At 44.0% G+C, this 25091-nt stretch overlaps 1 protein-coding gene across 1 annotated transcript; it reads right to left on the bottom strand.

The window, feature by feature from the left end:
• Nucleotides 1-15694: 15694 nt before the first annotated feature.
• On the bottom strand, nucleotides 15695-18863 carry LOC136452341 (UBP1-associated proteins 1C-like). The gene is made up of 6 exons (XM_066452957.1): nucleotides 18659-18863; nucleotides 18484-18558; nucleotides 17538-17665; nucleotides 16089-16536; nucleotides 15891-16004; nucleotides 15695-15772 (listed from the first exon to the last, which is right to left on the bottom strand). The coding sequence occupies exons 1-6, from the start codon at nucleotides 18743-18745 to the stop codon at nucleotides 15698-15700; spliced, it is 927 nt and encodes a 308-aa protein (XP_066309054.1). The 5' UTR covers nucleotides 18746-18863; the 3' UTR covers nucleotides 15695-15697.
• Nucleotides 18864-25091: the final 6228 nt, after the last annotated feature.

Genomic DNA, 25091 nt, shown 5'->3' with positions numbered 1-25091 from the left:
ATTAACCTCAGAGTTGCTGGAGCAGATTATTCGGGAGCAGAAGGAAGACCCCGAAGAGATTCCTCACAATAGGAAGTTGATGGCTGAAGGGCGTGGCCCTCACTTTAGTGTTGATGAACATGGAGTCGTGAGATACAAGGATAGACTAGTGGTTCCATCCAATGAAGAGCTGAAAAGAAAATTTTTGAATGAAGTTCACCATTCAAAGTTGTCTATTCATCCTGGCAGCAACAAGATGTATCATGATCTGCGCCACTTGTACTGGTGGTCTAACATGAAGCAGGACATCACCCGACATGTCGTGGAGTGCGACACTTGTGGTAGGGTTAAAGCAGATCATATGCGTACCCCAGGATATTTGCAGCCCTTGCCCATTCTGGCTTGGAAATGGGAGGATATTTCCATGGATTTCATTGTGGGTTTACCCCCACACAACCAATGGTTATAACTCTATCTGGGTCATTGTGGACCGCCTCACCAAGTCGGCTCATTTTATTCCGGTGAAGACATCATATGCTGCCGGGAAGTATGCGGAGATATACTTTGATCGGATTGTGACCGTACATGGAGTTCCCCTAACTATCATCTCTGATAGGGGATCCGTTTTTATGTCTCATTTCTGGGAGTGACTCTAGGAGTGCCTTGGGACAAGTCTCCTCCATAGTTCAGCTTATCACCCCCAGACTGATGGTCAAACAGAAAGGGTGAACCAGGTGCTCGAAGACATGTTGCGAGCTTGTACCATTTCTTTTCCTGAGAAGTGGGATGACTGCCTGAAGTTAGCTGAATTCTCTTACAATAATAGCTATCAGGAAAGCATCCGCATGGCACCATTTGAAGCTCTATACGGAAGAAAGTGTAGGACGCCACTCAACTGGGTTGAAGTGGGGGACCGCGGATACTTTGGGCCTGAATTCATAAAAGAGGCTCGAGAGAAAGTAAGCATTATTCGAAGTCACTTGAAGGCAGCTCAAAGCCGATAGAAAACTTATGCTGATAAGCGGAGAAGGCCCTTGGAGTTTGCAGCTGGAGATCATGTATATCTCAAGGTGTCTCCGATGAGAGGGGTGCATCGATTTGGCATCCATGGCAAGCTAGCCCCTCGATATGTGGGTCCATATCAAGTGTTGGAGAAATGTGGTCCAGTGGCTTACCGTCTACAACTTCTAGATATTCTATCTGCGGTACACAATGTGTTTCATGTATCACAACTAAAGAAGTGTTTGCGGGTTCCTAATGAAGCGGTGGAAATGGAAGGACTTCCCCTCCAGCCAGATTTAACTTATGTGGAGCAGCCTATCAAAATCTTGGATGAGAAGGAAAGAGTGACCAGGAACAGCGTGGTAAAATTCTACAAGGTGCAGTGGCAAAATCATTCTGAGGCTGAAGCCACGTGGAACAAGAGAGTTACCTATTGAAGCATTACCCCCATCTCCTCTCTGGTTCTGATAGTTAGTTGCTGCGTCAAAATGTAATTCCTACCTTCTTCTCACATTAGGCACATGAAATCTCGGGTCGAGATTTTGTTTTAGGGGGGTAGATTTGTAACACCCTTGGTGTTACACCTTAATCAAAATACTAAACCATGTCATGAGCATCATGTTTATGTATTATTGCACGTGGTAAATGAGAAATTAAATTTTATTGCACTAATTCTCAAATTGAGCTCTAATTTATTCCTTGTCCAAATTGTCCTTCTAGCACGTCATCTCTCTCCACGTGAGAGCTCCATAGCCACAAAGTCAAATGATAAATTATTGTCATTCACTAATTATTAGCATACCACTTGGCAAGATTTATATTTCCATCAATCTCGCGACACGCCATGGTCATCTCTCGTTGTTCTAATTATCCCGCCTTTACTTCGCTTGCTAATCACCTTGTAAAATTATCAGTGCATGACACGCTGCCGCTGCCTTAGTGTGTCGCACACGCTACGCATTACACGCCGCTCGCTCACTGCTCTGCAAACGCAGTAAACGCACCCTTTCCTCACGTCAGCACGGGAGCAATGTAGATTTTCCACACGTAGGTACTGCAGACATGCAGAAAACACTGTTCACGCGTGGAAACACTGTTCGCTACGCGGCACTGTTCATCCGCGGCCACACGCCTTTCACAGACACCGTTTTTGTTTATCTTTAAGCAAGCTAGTTAGCCACTAACCTTACGACGCATCGCTGTCGCGCCTTTGCTTCTCCATTCCTGCGTCTCCTGTCTTTAAAAGGGACACGCCGAGCCGCCGAGCCATCTCGCTCCGCTGCTCACTTGTTTCTTCCTCTCAAATCAAGTTCTTATGTTCTTGCCCAAGAGAGCTACGTCTATCGATTTCTCCCCGAGCAATAATCAGCTGAGGTAGCTAGTCTGCAATTGATCTTCTCATTCTCTAATATTTCCTTGACCTGTGGTCTCCTCCCCCATTAATTCCTTGACCTGCATGAATGAACCAGCGCCACCGCCAAGCATGTTTCACCCAAAGCACACTCCAGTCCTGATGTGCTTGTAAGTCCAAGACCACTCAAAGTCCATCACTGAATTAATTCTCTCATGATCAAAGACCACACCACCGCACACGGCACGGAGCCAGAGGACAACCCTGCCAACTCGTTTCGTGCTTCCAGACTACCTAGCTTGTCATGACCACCCACAACCAGTGCTATATATGGTTCTGCTCCGCTCCACATAGGGCAAGCAATTGCTAAGCTCCCTGGTGTCTCTCATCTTGCATTGCCTCCGCACATCGATCACCGTAGGCGGCATTTCATTCAATTCCGAGGTAGCTAAGCTACAAGAATTCCTTCATCCTCCTTCTCTATTATTTTCTTGACCCACGGTCTCATCTAGTATTTCTAGACCCACAGTCATGTGCAAGTCAACAAGTCCAATAGCATGATTGTCCTTCTCCAATAATATCATTTTCTTCAACTCTAGAGCTCATTTGAATTTATTTATTTATTGTGAAATAAATTTTGTTAGATTTCTAAATTCATGCTCTATCTGTTAGTGTAATTAGTTCGTATAGTTCAGTGATACCTTTAGGATTACTTTATTATTTCAAGATGCGTATTATTATTATGGTTATTTAGAGAATGAATTTTTGTGATGCATTGGTAGAAGTGCTAGCCCTAGAATTCTATTATAGTAGGTTCATTGTATTATTATGTGCTCACTGTAATTTTTGTGACCTTAGAATAGGTTGATAAATATGGTAGCTAGTGCACCTTGTTTTATCATATATATAGTAAATTGATATCAGCAATAAGGATACCTTTAGTTGCTAAGATAATACATGAAATGTTTCATACCTGTTTAGTGGGAATAATAGGTAACTTTGCGTATTAGTCATTAGAGTTAGCTTAGTAGCTTGGTAGATGTATTCTTATTTTAAGAGTTGTTGTTGTTGTATTACTAAGCATTGCATCATCATCACTGCATGCATATAGAGAACGAGCCACTGGAGATTGTGACCTTCGGCGAGCAGGAGTACGATGAAGTTGTCGAAGAGTACGAGGAGGAGATCCTCGTGCAGGAGGACGTTTCGGAGCCACCCGTCACTGACTTTGCTGACACCGCGCCTGCCCAAGGCAAGCCCCGGTGCATAACCCTTATTTTGAATAATAACTGAATATATATCTATGATGTGCATTTACGTTACAGGCATTTTATGGAAACTACATGCATAAATATATCTACCTATGAGTCCTACTAGTATAGGTCGAGTAGCTGCTATGCTCAGGATATCGGTAGCGTGAGTAACCTACCGTTACTCGCAAATAGGTGATAAATATGATCACTCATGATAAAATGGTGGAAAGGAAAATGGTGACTGGGCAGGGATATGGTTGGGTTTTGGTGGGTGTAAAGGGTTGTGTCCTGCGGCCAACAGGGCATAGCTTGGTTACACTTTTTCCCTGTCCATGTTGATTAAGGACCGGTCGTTGCATAAGGCATCGTGGGCAAGTCACAGATTTATTGTCCCGAGCGCATACTTGGGTATAGACGTAGGGAAGACTTGTTACTCTCTTGTCACGGATCCGGCTCTTTCTGGACCGACTGATGGGAAGAGGAGGTGGTGGAGGTCCTTGCACCACACTGAGTCTGGGACTTAGGATGTGGGGGCTTGGAGTCCAAGTTTGGATGGGGACCTGGACACCTGGAACTGGAGAGTAATGGGTTAGTCCTGCTTGTGCCTAGGGTACAAGCGGGGCATGTGTCTTTGGGGCACCCAGCTGGGCACATTGATTCATGAATCGCCGGGCGATCCGGTACGGCTTGTCTCGTGTTTAGCACCGTAGTAAGAACTGAAAGTGAAAGAAGAAATGGAATTGATTGCTCAACTCTTGCTTGAAAGTAGAACAGGTGCTTATATAGACTAGCTAGATGATAACTTAATACGGCTGATAATAATAATACATAACTAAGGACTCACTATTAGTATTGCTTTTCTGCCAAAAGAAACCAGCAAGCCATATAGCTTATCATATTCCTTGGAGTCGGAAAATTATTCCCACTAGTCGGATAAGTCTTGCGAGTACATTGTGTACTTAGGGTTTATTTACCCCTATTGCAGGTGATGCATGAGAAGTACCTTGTGTGGAGGATTCTTCTAGTGGGCTCAGACGGATCCTCGTCCCTATCGCTAGATGTTTATTTTTAAATTCCGTTGTTTATCATTCTGCACTCTGATATTTGGTATTGTAATAATGTACTTTTAAGAAACTCTGATGTATGAAATGGATAAGTATTGTAACTCATTCTCATTATTGGATCCTTGGGAAAAATGTGGATCTTTTGGGTTCTCTCTTGGGGTGTGCCCGACGGATACCACCCGCTATAGCTTGCTTTCGGGGTGCTTAGTGTCTGGTGGAAGACGAGCGCCTCCGTAAGTGTGCTATTTTGGGCGGTTCTGCCATAGATCCCAACTCCGTGTTCTAGCCTGCTAGCAAACTAACCCCGCACTGTGTCAAATCATGCCTTGGCCAGCTCCAATTTGGAGCCGGTGTCCACCGTCGCGCCATTAAAGGCTTAGACGTCGTTGCCATGGGCATTACCCGCCTGGTCCTCCGGAGCCCAATTGGTTGCACCCCTAGCCTCGCCTCATAGTCCTTCACCCCATGCGCACCCCAATTTGCACTGCTACTGCCTGCCAAGTGCTACTAACATGGTCAGACACACCCGATCATTGCTTTGCTTGCCATGTGCGCGTGGTCAGACACACCCGGTCTGTCCTCGGTCAAGCCACCACGTCGGGTAGGTTCTGGGTGAGTTGTTGATGCCCATCCTCTAGTCCTTTCATCACGGTTGTGCCTGGGCTCATGGGAACATGGCCGTCGCTGCCACATGGGGTCTGCCACCATGGAGGGAGCTCTAGACAATGTCTCTGTTCACTGCTTCACCGCCCACCGCCCACCGCCTCGCATTCGCATCGGCTCGCTATCGGAGGCGGGGAGGGGCTAGGCTAGCCGGCGAGACTGCCCAGTGCTGTCGCCACAATGCTGGTGCATGCGTGGGTGCCCAAGGACCTGGCTATGGTAAAGATGGGATGTTCCGAGGGCTAGTTTGCTTAAACGCTGACTGTGAGAATAGTGTTACGAACCTTGGAGGGAATCATAGGTAGCTTAAGGTCGTTTTCGCAAAAAGACTAGCGCGCGGGGGCCTCCCCGTCGTGGGCCATCGTCATGTTGGTTGCGCATGCACGCACGCACTGCATGGGAGTGGGCCGCGCCTCTCGCTCGTGGGCCGTGCGAGTTAGAATCTATTTTTCATTTTATAAAGGATAGAATTAGCTTTGTAATTTACATTCTAAGTTGAACTTTGGAAATTAATATCAATTCACATAGGCAGCCAAAAATTGTGAAATAAATTCTGTTGAGTTCCTAAAAATGTGGTCTACCTGATAGTATGATTGGTTTATGTATGACTATGTTGATGCTAAGGTCTATTAAATCATTTGGAAGTGCTAATATCATTTAGATTAATAATTGTAGGAATTCTTGTGGCAAATTGGTAATAGCTTTGGATATGAAATTTTTATAGTAGGTCCATTAGATTATTAGGCACTCACTGTAAATTTGGTAGCCTTAGAATGGGTTCATAAATATGGTAGCTAGTACTCCTTGTTTCATTATATATATATAGTAAATCGGTATTAAGAGTGAGAATGCCTTTAGTTGCTAAGTTAATACATGAAATGTTCATACCTGCTTAGTGGAAATGATAGGCAACTTAGCGTCTTAGTCAGTAGAGCTAACTTAGTAGCTTGATAGATGTATTCTTATTTTAAGAGTTGTTGTTGCCGTATTACTAAGTGTTGCATCATCATTTCATGCATGTAGATAATGAGTTGGTAGAGTTTGTGCCTGCAGGTGCACAGGAGTACTAGGAGATCATTGAAGAGTACGAGGAGGAGATTCTCATTTAGGAGGGAGCCCTGAAGCCATCAGTTGCTGACTTTGTTGACACCCCGCCTGCCCAAGGCAAGCCCGGTGCATAACCCTTATTTTGAATGATCACTGAATATATATATATGATGTGCATTTATGTTACAGGTGTTTTATGGAAACTACATGCATAGATATACCTATCTATGAGTCCTACTAGTATAGGTCGAGTAGCTGCTATGCTCAGGATTTTAGTAGCGTGAGTAACCTGCCGTTACTCACAATAGGTGATTATTAAGATCACTCATGATAAAATGGTGGAAAGGAAAAATGGAGTCCAGGTAGGGATATGGTTTAGGTATTGGTGGGTGTAAGAGGTTGTGTCCTATGGCCAATGGGTTATAGCTTGGTTACACTTTTTTCTTGTCTATATCGGTTAAGGACCGGCCATTGCATTGGACTCCAGGTAAGTCACAGACTTATTATATCGAGCACATACTTGTGTATGGGCGTAGGGAAGGCTTGTTGCTCTCTTGTCGTGGGTTCCAGCTCTTTTTGGACCGACTGATTGGGGGTAGGGATGGTGGAGCTCTAAGCACCGCACCGAGTCCGGGATTCACGAGCGGGGGCTTGGAGTCCAAGTTTGGATGGGGACCTGGACCCCATGATAGGAGAGTGGCGGGTTGGTCCTGATTGTGCCTAGGGTACAAACGAGGCATGTGTTTTGGGGTAACCAGCTAGGCACATTGATTAGCGAATCACCAAGCAATCCGGTATGTCTTGTCTACACTCTAGCACCGTAGTAAGAACTGAAAGAGGAAAGGTGGTGAAATGGAACTGTTTGCTCAACTCTTGCTTGAAAGTAGAATAGGTGCTTACATAGAATGGTTAGATAATGAACTAATCATGAATGCCAATAATTAACATACATAAGGATTCACTATTAGTATTGCTTTCTGCAAAAAGGAACCCAGCAAACCGTAAAGCTTATCATATTCCTTGGAGTCGGAGAAATTATTTCCACTAGTCGGATAAGTCTTGCAAGTACATTGTGTACTCAAGGCTTATTTCACCCCTATTGTAGGTACTGCTTGAGGAGTAGCCATTGTGTGAAGGATTCTTCTGGTGGGCACAGACGGATCCTTGTATATTATCGATAGATGTTTCTTTTCACTCCGCTGTTTAATTTCCGCACTCTGAATTTGGTCCTGTAATAATGTATTTTAAAGAACTCTGGATGTATGAAATGGACTAAGTAATATAAACTCGTTCTCATTATTAGATCCTGAGGGAAAAAGGTGGATTATTCGTGCTCTCCCTTGGGCTGTGCTGGATGGAATCCGCCTGATGTAGCTCGCTCTCGAGGTGCTTAGTATCTAGTGGAAGACAATCGCCTCCGTAAGTGCGTTGTTTTAGGCGATTCTACCATAGCCGCACCCGTGCCTACGCCTCCCGCACCGCTCCCACGCCCACGCCTATGCCATCCTCATCATGCCGTCGTGCCCTCACCCACGACTGCCGCCTGCATCGTGCCGCGCCCTCACCCGCGCCCGCACCTGCCTCACCATGCCCGCGCCCATTGCACCGTCGCGCCACCACACGCGTCTCACCCGCCGCCATGTGCTCATGCTCCACTCTGCCACCACGTGCTCGCGTACCACCGCGTCACCATGTTGCCATCCTCTCGTGCCGTTGAGCTTTCTATCTAGGCGCCAGCAACCCTAGCCCTAGGTGTAATCTTGCCGATCCCGAGTGGTGCCCCGTGATCCTCTCCTTTGCTTGTCGGTCACCGGATCATCGGATTTCATCAGGTAGCAAGCTATCGATTTCAATTTCTCATCTACTACTTGCTTCTTAGGGTTTCTCACCTCTAGATGAATATAGTGATTATTTATATTTCCTATCTATTCCATCGTGCATTGAGATAGTGCTCTTTTGGTTGATTTGGCAGTTGTTAGTAAACTTGGGGCCAAGCCCACGAGTATGGTTTGAGGCTAAGCCTCACGAGTGTCAGTTGGCAGTTGTTCTGTATTAGTGGTAGTGATTCTTGTCAGCTTCAGAGATGGCACGTTGCAAGAATGCTGGAGGTGGTCCCAATGATGAGAATCTAAGGCTCCCACCTCGCCTATTTGCTCAGCAAAAAGGAAAGGCAAAAAAGACTACAAAGAAGAAGCACAAGTTAGATGATGTTGAGGTAGAGAGAGCAACAGCAATGGCGGTCGCCGTAGAGCATGCAAAGAGAGGTGGATCTGGGAGTGCCATTCACATAGGCAATTAGTTGTCACCAGCTCAGAGGGTCACCGTCGAGAGGATTGAGACTAGTCATGGTAGTCTACTTAGGACTATCATGCTTGGAGGACGGTGTGTCTCTTTAGAGGATGCTCCAGAGGTCTCTCTTGCCAAGAAGAGTTAGACTCAGGGGATGACTAAGTAGCAAACATAGTTGATAGAGTAGATATAGGACGCTCAGCAGGGAGAGCAGGTTGAGGAGGCAGAGCAGGCAGCACAGCCATAGCTTCGATGCTCTAGTCACACACGCACTCAGGTGTCACCGAGGTCTCAGACATAGAGGTGGGGCTCTCATCCACCTCCCAGACCATAAGGTCTGCCTCCCATGGTACACCTTGACCTGAGGGTAGCCACAGCCAGACAGGTGCAGTAGCTATGGTTTGTATAGTTTGAGGATTGGTTTTCGCCAAGGCAGGATGAGCGTGACTTAGAGCACTTCTACACTGTGTTGTAGGAGGACTTCTATGCTACATATCTCAATAGCGGTGTTGCTTTCAGATCACAGCGGGTCTGCTCCATAGAGTCTCTTATTACAGCTACAGGCGAGCAGATCTGTCCTCACCTTTCTTATCTACCAGGCTTGATAGATCTTCTTGGATGGACTGGTCGCTATGTTCCGTCATGGGTTCATGAGTTCTACTCCTCTCTATGGATTGACCCGAGGCATAGGTTTATTCACTTTTCTTTTAGAGGTTGTGACTATAGGCTCCAGAGCTCGAGGGTTAGAGAGATACTGAGGATTCCAGAGTCACCTATTTGGCTTCACAAGGTATGCTATGGACAAACAGAGCCTCTAAGACACCCTCACGGTGGACTTGTGCCACCTATAGATCTTGTTAGACCATGCTTCACAGAGCCGTTCGGCGAGGGGTTGAGTAGGACACCATGTGACCTTACACCTATAGCTCAGCTCCTTGATGCTACTATGAGGAGGACTGCTTTCGAGGATGGGCTACCACGAGGGCCTGACTTAAATTTAGCTATGGCTAGTGCATTATCTGGTGTCTCAGACTATCTTTGATATTTGAGATGTGATGCTTTTAGAGATTGAGGACATACTAGCAGAGGGCTTCAGAGGTCACCATTAGCTGTCTTATGCTCATTGGATCACTTTCCTACTCCACAAGATAATTACACACAAGTCTCTAGGGACAATGGCAGAGTGGACAGGTGCTACTACTGAGTTTCCATAGTATGACATGAGCCAGATGCTATGTCACAGTCGTGCGAGGACATCTTGCCAACCGAGTCATCGCCCAAAGGTACCAAAGACAGCAGCTCAGTAGAATGAGATTATCAGGGGCATTGCAGTGATAGAGGAGGAGCAGCTTGATGCACAATAGGAGGATGAGGTTGAGAGCAACCCGAGTGATAGCTCAGATGATGACTATCAGCTTATTCTGCAAATAGCTCCTCGACCGCATGATAGAGAGGCCAATGGCTCTAGCTCAGCTCCACCACAGCCGCCGTAGACTCACCCAGCACTTCTAGCTGTACTTGAGCGGATGAGACAGGACCAGGCACACCAGGCATAGGAGACCGTAGCTGCACTTGCTCAGGTTTAGGCACGACAGGATGAGTTTCAGCGGTAGCAGCAGGCCATGCAGCAGCAGTAGCTTATGATTCAGCAGTAGTTACTTGGCTTCATGCAGCATGTATTCACTGCTATAGGGGTTGATCCTCAGCAATCTACATTTCAGATAGGCCAGCCTACCACCACCACTCCAGTGACTCTAGCTGTATAGCCCAGTGGGCTTCTAAGTCAGAGATAGCCAGCTCCTCAGTTTACCTCACCTATAGAGCAGGTGTCTTAGTGGTTTGCTTCACCAGGGATAGCTCAGGGTCCGCACTTTACTCCTATTGTTACAGGCTTCACTCTGACTCAAACTTCTTCGGCATTAGTAACGGATACCCCAGTCTCTAGGAGTCTCAGCGCTACCTTCAGTGAGCTTATAGGGCAGCCTACACCTCCAGTGTTTCAAGTCCCTATCCCTACCTCAGTTGCTCCAGTTACCGAGACTACTAAGATGATTCTGTCATCTGTTGCATCATCCGAACCACCTTAGACAGTCACTCCTACACTTGAGGCTTCAGCGACAGCGACAGAGGCAGATGTGGCTCCACTTTCTATAGTGACACCTCTAGAGTCACAGGCCACGCCAGTTACTGAGCAGACCCAGACCGCTTCACCTTCACTTCCAGCGACAAAGGACCAGACCACTAAGAGTTTAGGGTTAGAGGATGATGTAGCTCAGTTTCAGGTCTCTCACTGCACCTCAGCGCCCGACTCGACTGCTCCTGTCCTGTCGTCCGACCCTTAGGTTTTGGTGCTTGACGCCAAATGGGAAGAGGGAGCGATTATGTTAGATTTAGGGGGAGCATGTGAGATGGTCTCGATTCATTTCTTTTGGTCTTTTGTGTGTGATACTTCATGCATTCATGTTTACTTTCATGCATAGTATTATATACATGTGATGGTGAGACTTATGTGACATGTGTGATCTCTACATTGATATATATATATGTCATGTCACTTGGTTATGCTCATTTGCTTTGCTTCCATATTTTACTCCGATTCAAATGAGCTATACTTCATGTACTCATGCTTAATTCATATCTTTTGAGTACACTATGTTAGCTTGGGTCATATAAGCATGTCTAACCCCTTTGTTCTTATTATCAAAAGCTTATATGAACCAAGCATGTTGAAAACCTCACTCGTCTCTTTTACATACTCGAGGCTATGTTGTCATCAATCAACAAAAAGAGGGAGATTGAAAGCATATAGGCCCCTAGTTGCGTTTCGGTGATTAATGACGACATGAGATTACTATAACTAATGTGTGTTTTGCAGAGGCAATTTAAGTTAGATCATGGTAATGGCAATTGATTGGGTAATTATGGTTGCCATGCCCCTATCGATGGAAATCGTTTCAGTTTTCAAAGGATGGACAATAAGGTAAAGGACAAACTAGTTCTAAGTGTCGTTTTGTGTTGGAGAGACACTTAGAGTAGTTTAGAACTTTGTTTTTCCTTTGGCCGTACTATTAAGGGGGTATAGACTAGTAGCTTGACCTAGGTGAGTCTAGTAGGTTAGGTGTGGTGTACACTTGTCAAACCTAGCACTAGGTAGCTCAGGAATAGCCCTAAGATCAATTGGAGTCAACTTCATTTACATAGGATTTTGAGTTGGAAGTGAATGGAGGGTCAAATGACTGACCAGACGCTGGTCTGGTTGTGACCGGACGCTGGAGGATGAGTCCGGTCAGTTCATTTCATTAACTGCAGTTGTCTGGTACTGACCGGACGCAGAGTGGAGGAGCACCGGACGCTGGGGTGCCTGCGTCCGGTCCACTCCAGCGAGGTTCCAGAGAGTTTTTTTTCTTGACCGGACGCGTCCGGTGGGTGCTGACCGGACACTAGTAACCGGTCAGAGCTTAACGGCTCTCTCTGACACAGTGGCGGGTACAACTGACCGGAGCGTTCGGTCAGCCCACAGAGTGATGACTCAGCCTCTAAACGTTATGTTTGAATGAGGGGATATAAATACATATCCCACTCGTCCATTTGAGGTCTCTTGCCCATTTATTCAGCTGAGAAACACCTTTGTAGTGTAAGAGAGAGCAAGAGCCTAGTGAGGTTATTGAGGTTTGATAATCCAAGATTAAGGACCTCATTAGTGTATATAGAGTAGCAAATGTGCATCTACCTTTCTCATTATGCTTGTCTTGGTTAAGTGAGAGTTTGTGTTTGTTACTTTTGGTGATCGCCATCACCTAGATGGCTCGATGGTGATTAGGAGCTTGGTGATCATCCGGCGGAGCTTGTGGATGACCCAAGTCAAGTTGTGAGCGGTTGTGGGCGATTCACCGCTACGGAGTGTCAAAGAATTAGCCTGTAGAGAGCATTTGATCCTTGCGCGGATCAATGGGGAGCTACACCCTTGCGCGGGTGCTCCAACGAGGACTAGTGGAGAGTGGCGGCTCTCTAATACTTTGGAAAAACATTGTCGTGTTCATTTCCCTCTCTTTATATTGAGCATTTACATTTGAGTAATTTATTTAATGTCTTTATATTTCTAGAATTGTCATGTTAGTGTAGGATTGGAACTTAGGGTGTAAATTTTTATGCAGAAGAACAATAGAAACGTATTCTAGACACAAGAAGTAAAATGGACTAAATGTAAGACTTAATTATTACGAAAACACCTCTCTCTTGGATATCTCGATGCTTTCTCCATCCGTGCTTAACTATCTTTCCTAAAGCTAATGCATGCCTGGTTCTGTGTGCGCGCGTGTGGTTTCGTGTTGGTAGGCACCATGAGAGGGACGGTAGGAGCAGGACTAGCGTGTGGGCGGTGGTGTGTTCTGGGAGGCTGCCGGCCCTGCAGCAGGGATGGCCGGGTGCTGTCTCTTGTTATTTTAATATCAGGGATGGTCCATGCGCGCGGCGAGAGGGAGACCGGGCGATGGCGCCGCGGCAACCGCACAGACTGGTGTGGATTCTCTGGACCGGTAGTTGGAATGGTCGGTGTGCACTTTCCAGGAGGCTTCCGGATCAAATGATTGCTCTACGACCACCGGTCTGTTCGCTTAAGCTTTTTTTTTAATATGAAATAGTATTTTTTTCTCGTAACAAATCAACACTATAAATCCGCCACAGCCCTACCAAGTGCAGCCGAACAGAGTCGACTCGAGGCAGCTCCTGTAGTGTAGCCCAAATGCTACGATCACTACTACTGGTAGCACGACGACTAGCTACACAATTATTAACGCCTGACATATACGTATAGTATTTAACGTATCGTTGCCAACAGGACATATACTATACTACTACGACTGCTGCTGCTGCTGCAGTTTTCGACGGTTTCCTTCAAAGTCAAGCAAGCATATATGTATGCCGTATAATCAGCGTGTGGAATCCGGAGAAGCTAACCGCATTTGACTGCCTGAAGCCACTGAGCTAGCTGGTTGCCACATGTCCACGTTGGTCGCGTAGAGTAGGGAGCTGCAGATCGAGCATTGCAGCGGAACAGCCAGACTTGCCGGTGAACCCGTGCTGGTTATACTTGGAAACCGAGGCCTGGTTAAGGGTCTGGTTCTCCTGAACTAAAGTATTTTAGACTAAAATCTGTATTTTAGTTGGACTAAACAACCAAACACTTGACTAAAAATGGACTAGAATCCTTTAGTCCATAAAACTGAACTAAAATAGACTAAAAAGTGTTAGGGACACCCATGCCTCTCATTTATTGCTCTCTCTCTTCATTTTAGTCTATTTTAGTTCAAGAAACCAAACATCACTTTAGTCCACTTTTAGTTCATGAAAAGTGGACTAAAACTTTTAGTCCATGGACTCGAGAACCAAACAGGCCCTTAGTTCCTCACTCTAAAGTTTATTTCCTATCACATCGGATGTTTGACAGAGTATTAAATATAGACTAAAAAATAACTAATTATATAGATTGCGACTAATTTGCGAGACGGATTTTTTAAGCCTAATTAGTCCATGATTTGACAATGTGGTGCTATAATAAATATGTGCTAATAACGGATTAATTAGGCTTAATAAATTTGTCTCGCGGATTACCGAAGACTTCTATAATTTAATTTATTATTACTATCTGAACTTCTATAATTTAATTTATTATTACTATCTGAACACTTCTATGTGATATCTCAACGTGACATCCTAAACTTTACTTCCTAAATTTAAACACCACCTAACATTATTTCTCTCTCATGCATTGTCTCTCTCTCTCATGCATCAAATGGCTGCCATGCATGCATGCGTGTGTGCACTGCTCCCATTATTTCTCTCTCACACACACATTGACACACAAGGGCCAGTTTGGATGCCAAAATTTTTGGCAAAACACTACTGTAGCGTTTTCGTTGTTATTTGGTAATTAGTGTCCAATCATACTCTAATTAGGCTTAAAAGATTCGTCTCGTGGATTTCGTCTAAACTGTGTAATTAGTTTTATTTTTTATTTATATTTAATGCTTCATGCATGCATCTAAAGATTCGATGTGACGAGGAATCTTGAAAAATTTGACATTTTGGGGTGCAACTAAACAGGGCCTAACATCTTGTGTGTTGCATCAAAGGTCATGTCATTGACACTTTGCATCGATTCTTGAATTCATTTTGGTCAAAAACGTGAGCCGTCAATGGCTAGAAAAAAGTGGAGGCCCATTTCTAAATAATATAGATTAACTTAATGACTTCTTACTGCCACGTGGGACGCCTAGCACCATGTCAGCAAAAACCTTTGTTAAAATCGCTTGCTGAGGGAGGTAAATCCAACGATTTCAATAGTTCGAGGAGTGTAAACATCCGATTTCTTGGTTAAAGGAGGTAAATCAAAACTACTGCAATAGTTGAGGGAGGTGAAGATGATTTTTTCCCTTAATTAATAACATGTCACATTTTTCAATCACATAAGACTCGTGCCAAGCCAGGAGCCCAGGACCCACAGCCGATCCAGCTTTATTCAGCCCATGGCCCCCAAACGCAATCGATTTTGGGCAACGATTCGAACAGATTCTTTGGCTGGGCTCAATTCCAACCTGGTTGCGAGTCTCATCCACCAGATAGATTCAACAAAGAAAAAAAAGAACATCCACCAGATTGGTGTTGCGCTGCAGTTTTTGATACCAACTAATTTGTGACGGCGACGATGTCCCAGCGGTATATTAAGAAAAATTCAGCAGATCAATTCTTATGCACAGTTTACCTTTTCCAAACTTCGGCAGTTTGGTGATAGCAAATCTGCCGTCAATCAGACAACCAGATACTGCCTCCACCATTGGCATTGCTTGGCAGCATAAAGAGTTAAAAGTTCACTTTTGAACGGCTGCTAAGAAAATTCAGATGCTAAATTCCCATACCGTCTACAGGTCATGGATATAATAATTGATGGTTCATGCACTCAATTTAACCAAAACTTGGCTATAAGCCATCTGAAAGTTGACACCAAAGAATGAGACCAGCAACAATGCCAAGAAATGACTGACCACCTCTTTCTAAGATTCTTCTTCATTCTTGGCTACCAGTCTAACATGCTTGCCATCAACAGAAAATCTGGAGATTGAAGCTATCTGCAACAAGCAGCAGTAAAAGGAATATGCATTAGTAATCAAAATGCTCTAACATTGGAATCAAGGGGAGGGAAACAGCAGGTAAAGTAGCTAGATTCGTTTCATGATGATTGATTACTTTATCCATCAAGGTAGCGCGGAGCCCCTCCTTGTCTTTAGAGACACCACATTCCTCAAGCTCCTTGGAGACTAGCTTTTGCAGCTTCTTTAGCTTCATAACTCCATCTGCGTTCTGAAATAAACCAGCACAATTGTGAACAACATATAGTTTAAAGGATGCGACAATATAGGACAAGATCAAACTTTTTAGGCTCACCGTCTTCAGTGTTTTGGTAATAATCTTCTTCCATTTGATCTTTTGTTTTTCAACACTTTGGCAGTTGGCACCACTTGCTAGTTCATCTACCTTACTCTTCGCTTTGTTTTCTGACTTCACATCGCTAGACTGCGTCAACTCTCCAACGCTGGAACTTATTAAATACTGTCTTTTTGTGTTATCTGGCTCCTCTATGGTCATATCATCCATTCGTTTTCTTTTCCCAGCATCTTTATCTTCTTTTTTTCCACGATCACCACTCACACCACCATTTACTTGAGCAGATTCTTTTGCGGGTACAGCTCCGGCTTCCTTCACATCTGGAGTTTGTTCTGCACCATCTTTTTGTTTCTGAGAAGCATGGAAGGCCTTCGCCTTTGCCCTATGCTTCTTCCCATCAGCATGCAGTAAGAGAGTTTGCTTGCTTGTGGTAGTGGTCTTGCATAGGCTGTCATGCAAATTGACAATAAGTACACAGTTCCTACATATCTAAGCAAGCTCCTGAGTTCTTTGAAGCAAAGATCAAAACACTTCAAATCAAGAACTTGAATGTATGCGCAATGTGCTGACAACGGGATAAACCCGATATTGTTTATATAAACAACAACGACAAATTTGCTTTCTCAGATTTTGAAATTGTCTACAGAAAAGAATCATAAAAAATCAACCTAGCAGTCAATATACATGATAAAGGCACTTGAAAAATATAACACTCCAATGAACCAGAAGAAGACCCAACCTTAAGAGAGATGCAACTTAAAAGAAAAATAGAAAAATTTAGCCTCTACATTACCATGTTTACTGTAGAAGTGTATGTCTGGTTGTCTACATGTACACACTTGTACTGCCCATGTAATAAATAACATAAAAAGGGGCATACACAGTACTGAAAGCTACCACACAGGGTGACATCTGGGAATGGAATTTCTCGACAGCCTTACCCTTGCTTAATTTTGCAAAGAGGCTGGGTTGAACCTAGGACCTCCAGGCCACAAGTGGAGATACTCTACCAACATGCCAGACCCATCATTCATAAGAATTAAGAAAGATATAATACAAATAATTTTAATAGTTCCCAGCAAGCTTTTCTAAATGGAAAAGGAAAGCTAAAAAAATTGAACTTATATCACAGACGTTTGCAACTACAAAGATTACTGCAACCTCTTGATTAATTGTATTACCATGTCTAGTCATGTATATAGATGTACTTGCACTCCATGTGAGTATTATTAATCCAAAAAAACAAAACAGTCCCAAGCATGATTTTTATCAACAGAAAAAATGAGAAGCATAGAAATAAGATATAAACATTGATCACAACCAACACCTCTATGGTTACTTGGTTAGGAGTAAGATGGTTTAGAACTATGGCATCAGCACTGTTACTACATAATAATCTGCAATAATTATTGTGTACTCCGTATATACTAAGGGATCAAATTGGCACACCTACAGAACCAAGGAGGCCATGTCGACAGCCCAACATTGATATCAACATCTGCATTTGGCTTTGGCTTATCTGCCTTACCCTGTACACCATTGGATGGCTTGTTCTGTCCCTTAGGGCCATACTTCTCCTGAATGAAAAAAAAAATACAGTAAAAATGAGCACAGGATTGAATACTAATAATTTGCACATATAACAATAGCCACAGTAACCACATGTCATTGTTTCAGTGCACTTAAAACTTTACAAGGCCCTACTTGACTGAATGCACTAACTATGGAGAACACACTCCGAAGAGTCCTATACATATTATAATCTGTACATAAAAAGGCACTGCTCAGTTAGAAATTAGAGCCTCCACATATTCTAACATAAGCCTTCATGGTTATAAAACTTCTATTGAAACTACCAATCCTAATATGAAAAGGAACAAATCAACCTGCAGACTGTAACCTCTAGATGTAGCTTACCAACAATTGCAAGAAATGACCATAACAGTGCTAAGTTTATCCTAAGTCAAACAATGCTAAATTTGAACAAACTTATAGAAAAGAAGAACGACATCAAATTAGCATCGTTGGATACATTATGAAATATATTTTCATAATTTACCTCTGTGTGGTATATGTTAATACACTTCTCTATAAACTTGGCCAACTTAGGACAAACTTGATCCCATATATTTCAGGACAGAGGGAACATCAACAAAAATGAACAGGTTTATGCACTCCAAACAGTAGCCAAGCAACATTGCCTAGCCACATTAAAGTAGCAAAAGGGGAGCGAACAAATAAAAACACCTACAATCCAATGCAACAGCAGTTCATAGGCACCAATTGCACCGTCAGACACATATCCTTCATTGGAATTGCAGAGACGAACAGTAAATTGCACACTACAGTGAGGATTGAGCAAGGCACAGAGAGAGAGAGGTGCGGATGAACTCACGGCCTCGGAGATGCACTGGGTGTGCCCCTGCACGGTTTCCTGGCTGAAGAACTCGCCGCAATCGATGCATGACAGCTGCGGCCACGCAACAAAAACATCAATTAACCACCGCGGCGCCAAAGATCGGTCCAGAAAGGAACCGGAACAGGGGAAGGGAGTCGGGCGCCGCTCTGACCTTGTACGCGGAGCAGCAGCGGAAGTGGCCGGCGAGCTTGGGCTTCTTGAGGTTCTCGCCACAGTCCTCGCATTGGAACCACACCATCGCTGATGCTCTTGGAAGCTTCTGGCGGCAGGAGTGCGCCCCTCGCAGACGAAGCCTTGTTCGGGCGCGTATGCAAGCTAGGGTTTTGGCTGAAGGAGGCGAGACGCGAGGGGCGCTCGCATTGGGGGTTTTTCTGCGGCCCTCTCGAGAGTGGAGGAGGGGAAGCCAAGGGTGACAGCCCATCATTCACTTGGAGGCCCATATGGCCGATCATTCCTCATTTCCCTGGGCTTATTTACTCCGAGATCTAACGCAAAGTAGCTCTACAATTTTTATTATAGTGACGTGCTACTAATCTGTGCTTTGCAGAGGATATCCACATAGAGTTAGTCACGTGGCAGCCACATGGAGGTTCTTGGCCTCAAAGTTGATATCAAGTATGACTCCAAGGATTTTCGTGAAGATTAAGGATACTATAAGGTCAAGTGCAAATTTGATGCTTGGAGATGCTTGACGTTGTGTCTACGTAGGTCTTTTTTTTTTAATCTTTGGTTGTATTATTAAGAGGAGCTCAAGACTAGTAACTTGATGGGAGTTTGGGTTCAAAGCACTTGGATGTGCACATGAGGTATACTCTCCCAAGTCAGCTCAGAAGTGGTCTCATTGGATAGATTTTAAGTAAAAAATCTCAAAGAGATCAAATTAGAGGAGATCAAACTTAAAACAGGCTAAAAATATGCAACGGAATGTACACCAGATATGATTGAGACCGACTCTACGGATCATCTGGTGACACTGTGCTGACTCACTTAACATGGCCACCGGAGTTCACCCTATGGTTCGGTGGAGCTTTGTGATGCCTAATGGATTACCAGATCATCTGATTAGGTTGTGACTTGATTGTGTGTCAAGTGACCAAGATATCAAAGTTCACCGTATAGTCAGTCCAGTGTGCTTGTGTGGCACCGTACCCAACAGATCATCCAACAACAGTGGCTTCAACTGTGTGTGGAGTGCCCAAGCTTTTGGAGTTCACTATATGATCGGGTGTCACCATGTGACACCTGATGTTTCATCCAGTGAAGGTCTGTTCGACTTAGTGTTGCAGCACTAAGTAAGCACATGATGAACCGATGATGCCATCGTGGACAGCAACAAATAACACGTGGGGTATGTTATAGCGTATCGCTTCTTACCGTTGGAAAACTGACCTGAATAGGATCATTTTATAATTTGGTGCGACTATGTGCCGCTCGGCAGATCATCTGGTAATAACTGCAACTGCATAATTTCTTCAACGCTTAACAACTCCTTCCCACCCTATATATATGTTTTCTCTTACCCATTTGGAGCTCTCTTCGACCCTAAAATATAACACACATATAGAGGGACATTGAAAAGGGCTTGATGGCATCCAAGTCAAGATTGCAAATTGGGAGAGTGTGCTTTGTTGTACACTCGGTGTTCTTAACTTGGATTGTGATGGTTGAAGACGGGTTACTCTTAGTGTTTGCTAGCACCTAGACGGTCCAGTGGATTGATGACTGGGTGATCTTCTTGATGTAGCTTATTGTGGGAAGGCTTATATTGATGTTCTGGATTTAAAACCTGCCCATTCAGATTGGAGAAGGGTTATTCACTAATGAAGATTTGAAACTTTGTGACTCAAGAGAGCATAATCGAGTCTCTTTGACTTATCGGTGCTCCAACGTGGATTGAAAGATGGTGAACAGCTACCAGCTACCATAGAAAAAAATCTGATTATCTATTTGTCTTCTTTCTTTTCATGCACTTACATTCTTTGCCTTTTTTTTCTTTCCTTGCACTGACGTTGGTGTTTGGCATGGCTCCTGAGGGGCTCCTCTGTTTTTCACTAAAAAACGGCTACTCCGAAAAAACGTTTGGCAGGAGCCAGGGCTAGGCCAGGGAGCTTGCCAAACAGGGCCTTAGTTTTGTATTTCTGCTCTTGATTGTATGCAAGATCTCTTGTGTGTTAACCAGGATCTTCCCTCATAGAGTGCTTAGTCGTAGTTTCCATATCGCTATCTAAGGATCTCTTTTTGTGTGATGATGTGCTTCCACCCCGTTACAATTACCGATGTCAGCCGACCCAATAAAACATGTAATTTCTTAGGCTAGTCTCAATGAGTTTTATAAGAGTTTTATGCATATTAAATAAACCAACATGACAAAATATAAATGGAGAGGTGATAAAAGTTTCATGGAATGAAACTTGTTTACACTGTTTTCAACACCTGAGAGTCTTAGAAACAGGGCCATAAACTCCCACTGAGACTAGCCTTAATAAAATCTTTGCATCTCTAGCTTAACTCTATCGTTTTAGACTTTTAGTGGAGCTAACTAGCCTTAATAAAATCTTTGCATCTCTGTAACACCCCAGGTGTTTGCCTTCCACATTTGCACTTGCATTTCATGAACATGAGCATCATTCATCCATTCATAAGCTTGTGTTGCATGAAACATGTTTTTGAAACATTGCAACGTATCGTTATATTTCATGTGTGTTGTTTCTTTTATGAAATGAAAAGTGTGCAACACTTAAGTGCAACATGTGCAACTCACTTTAGTGAAACAAAGTTAGTTAATACTATGCAACAAGATCATGAAACATGTGAAATATGACTATGAAACATTTGTAACATTTCATGTGTTTTTCATTGTTTCAGTACATATGATGCTTGATTCTTGTGTGACCAAGGTGTGGGGTGGCTAATAATTTTCTTAAACAACTTAGTGACACCTAGAATGCCATTTGGAACATTGTTCATATTGATCATGTTGCCTAAATAGGATTTCAAAAAGTGGTTTGACTTGTTTTGACCCCTAAACCCCTTTTTGTTTGACTGTTTAAAAAGTGGAGCTTAGGATGTTTGCATGTCTAAGCAACCTAAAACAAAGTTGTAGCAAATTTGATAAGGAACAAACTTTGTTTAGAAGCCAAGTCATGAAAATGTGCACAACATGTTCAAAAAGGATCCACAAGTCAGAAGTGAAAGCTGATTCAACACTAAAATATTTCTAAGTCCTAAATGCTTGCCATTTCAGTTTGATTGGGCCAACTTTGGCTTGATATAACTCTTGGTCCTCTGTGATTTAGCTGTTGATTTCTAAAGCAAAGTTGTAGACCTAGCTTAACTCTACAACTTTCATGTACATTGCTTCCACTAATTCGTCACGGTTTAAGAGATCAAACACTGTCAACACATGGCTATCAGGCTGATCGAGTTAACTGAATGCGAGCTACAGTACCTGACAGAATTCAGAAAATGAGCGCCGCGTGGGTGACACTCGTCGCCGCCCATCTGACCGCGCTGCCACGCGCTGTGGACGTCCTGGCGCTGCTGGCCATGACTTGAACTCGCGCCCGCCTGCTTGACGCACTCGCCATTTCATTTTCTCCATTCCAGTCGCCTTCCACCGCGTGCAGCAAGCGAGCTCAGCCGCTCCGCCATTGCTGAGCAAACTGCGCCGTCGCAGAGCTTGCTCGCCGCCGCAAAAACGCGAACTACGTCTTCACCATAGCTCCGCCATGTTCTCCTCTACCTCCTCCACCTCTTAGCCGTGCCGATTGGGTCTTGGTAAGGGCGTATTTGCCGTTTCCACCACCGCCGCCATGACGGGGTCTCGCCGGAGTTGGAGCTCCACGCGGCCAACTACCACCGAGGCTTTCTCGTCCCCTTTTCTTTGCGTGGGTAGCACGGTAGTGACCTCCTGAAGCTCGTACCGAGCTCGGTTGAGCCAGCCATGGCTTGCCGTCGCCGGCAGCTCGCGCCGGAGCTTTGCCGTGCCACCATCACCGGTGACGAGCCCCCTCTGCTAGGTCTTAGGTCGTGCCACTTGCACCAATCAGTTCCTCTCCTCACGCAGAACAAGTAGGTAGCCGTGGTTTCGCCAGAGGAGCCGCCGCCGGCGAGCTTCGCCGTGTTCCGCGCCGTCGAAGCCGCCTCCCCTGTTCTGTCTCACTGACAAGCGGGTCCGGCTGACAACCGGGTCCCACACGTCAGTGACGGTGTGTTCATAAGGATAGTTCAAATTTTCAGTTTTGAATGCTGTTTCAAATTTTGTTAGACTCACAGTGAGGTCTAGTATTTGAGAAAAATATGTCTTGAGCATATGATGTAGAAATTTTGGATGAATTAAATAGGAACTTGAAAGGTGTTTTTGAATGCATGCAAACTTGTTTAAATCATATCTTGAGTTTCTGTGATCCAAAAATTATGAAATTTTGTGGGTAAGCTAGTCTTGCTTAGTAGAAGCTCTGGTTAAAATTTGAGAGCCATTGCATGTATAGTTTTTGAGTTATAGATTTTCCTTTTATCATTGATGGATACTTGTATGAATTTTTGTAAATTATCTAGGAATCCTATGACCATGAAACTTGGCGGGTAGTATCTTAGTACCTTAAGGATGCTAGGAAAAATATGAAATCTATTGCTTGACACTTTTCACTAAGGTTTCCTAATTATGCCATTTTAAGACATTATGCCTTATCATTTTTGTGTAGACTGTTATACTTACTCAAATGGTGTGAAATTTTGATGGTAGTCTACTTAGAGCATGTAGTATCTACTGTAATTTTTGTAGATTTAATGGTGTAGTTTTCATATATGTTTACCATTTCCTCTAATTAATTAAATAAATTAAGAAATGTATTAAAAGAAATGTTTTGGTGATGAACACCCTACTTTCTGATATTTTTGTGATATGTGTAATAAGTGAGTAGAGTTAGTTTTGTCCAATTATTTGTTTACATCATAAGTTAATAATTATTTCGTTTGCATTATGTCCTCTGGACAGATCTGGGAACTTTAGGAAGTTCCCCATGATATTTTGATTTGCTGTGAATGTGATGAATACAAGAGTTGTAGATAATTTATATATCTAGCTCCTGTCAAAATTTGAGGGCATTTGGCCTAGTAGTTTAGAAACTACAGCTGTTTAAAGTTAGGTTCCAGTTTTGCTTACTCTCTGTCTTGTGAGGATAGAGTTCTGTTGATCAAAGAATTTGACTTGGTAAAGTATTGAATCATGCTTTGAGGTCTGAAAATGAATTGTAGACAATTTCATAAGCTTTCCAGATTATCTTGTTGCATGTCATTTGGATTTATAAATCTCCAGTTATGGCTAGTTTACAGTACCGCTACATAGTCTTCATTTTTCTGAAATACAAATGCTTGAGTGTATGCTTGATGCAATGTTCTCGTTGATTGTTTAGGGGTTAGCCTAACTTGAGAATATGCTTAGGTGCAGGCGCTAGGTCATTAACTGAAGATGAGCAATTATACATTACGTTGTATAAACTTGGTAAGTGAAAGTGATTTGAATAGGGTTTAAGTTGGAATATGCAAACTACAACGAATATGTGCATTCCCCGAGCATCCCGGACATTCGTTCATGTGCATCCATGATATTTATCTTGCGCATTCATGCAATAGGTGTGCCGGAGGGAGTGACGTTGCTGGAGTTCGAGGGAGCCAGCCAAGAGGAGGAGCCCGAGGTGCAGGAAGCCGACGAAGCAGCCGCCGCGGAGGAGTTGCCCGAGTGCCCTGACCACCAGCCTTCCTCGTTCCTGAAAGGCAAGCCTCAGAGCATATTAAGCCTCCCATGTTTTTACAAGTACATTGAGTATCTTTTATTCGTTGATGATGCATTAAGTATAGGAATTGGTTGGAACCAATTGCTGCATTATATATCCCTCCTTGTCCAGATATCGCACTGGAATCCTATTTAAGTTCAGGAACGGGTTAAATGCTTAGCCATGCTTAGTGCGGTAGAAGTCAGGTGATTTCCTGTCACCTACGAGCTTTAGGATGAGGTGGATCACGGTTGGCTATATTTGCTATCGTGGAAAAGAACCATGTTAATAATGAATTAAGACCGGGCGGAGTCTTATGTAGGTTTGGACATAGTGACTCCGTCTGAGTCGTTTAAGGACTGATACGTTGTATATCCTTATGTCATGTTGAACACAGCCTAACACTTAGCTGGCCGGATAAGTCGTTCCGACCGCGAAGCCTAGTAGCTCGGTTCAGGCCGGGGACGCGAGCAGGGGTCCGCAATCTGGATGGAAGTAAGGATGTGCAGGGAACCATTGGCGTAAGCCCAAGGGCGGGTTAAGTCACCGAGCACTCATGGCAAAGTGGTTCTCTGATTTTGCGGCACTGTTCGGACTCGCGACTTCTGAATTGTACCAACGGTGACTTATTTGCGATCCTGACGGGGGAAGCAGGGTTTGTGTTAGGAATACCCCTCCAGCTGGATAGAAATCGATTCGAATCGCCGTCTCTCCCGGATAGTGAGAACTTGACTGAGCAGCGACAACGTAGATTCAATTAATTTAACGATATGGTTAAATGGAAGATGATGATAAGGTTGCCACAATGAA

The sequence above is a fragment of the Miscanthus floridulus genome, chromosome 5 (genome assembly GCF_019320115.1).
Source record: "Miscanthus floridulus cultivar M001 chromosome 5, ASM1932011v1, whole genome shotgun sequence".
Taxonomy (NCBI): domain Eukaryota; kingdom Viridiplantae; phylum Streptophyta; class Magnoliopsida; order Poales; family Poaceae; genus Miscanthus; species Miscanthus floridulus.
Note: the sequence above shows the minus strand (reverse complement) of the source record. Positions and strands in the feature narration are given on the sequence as shown.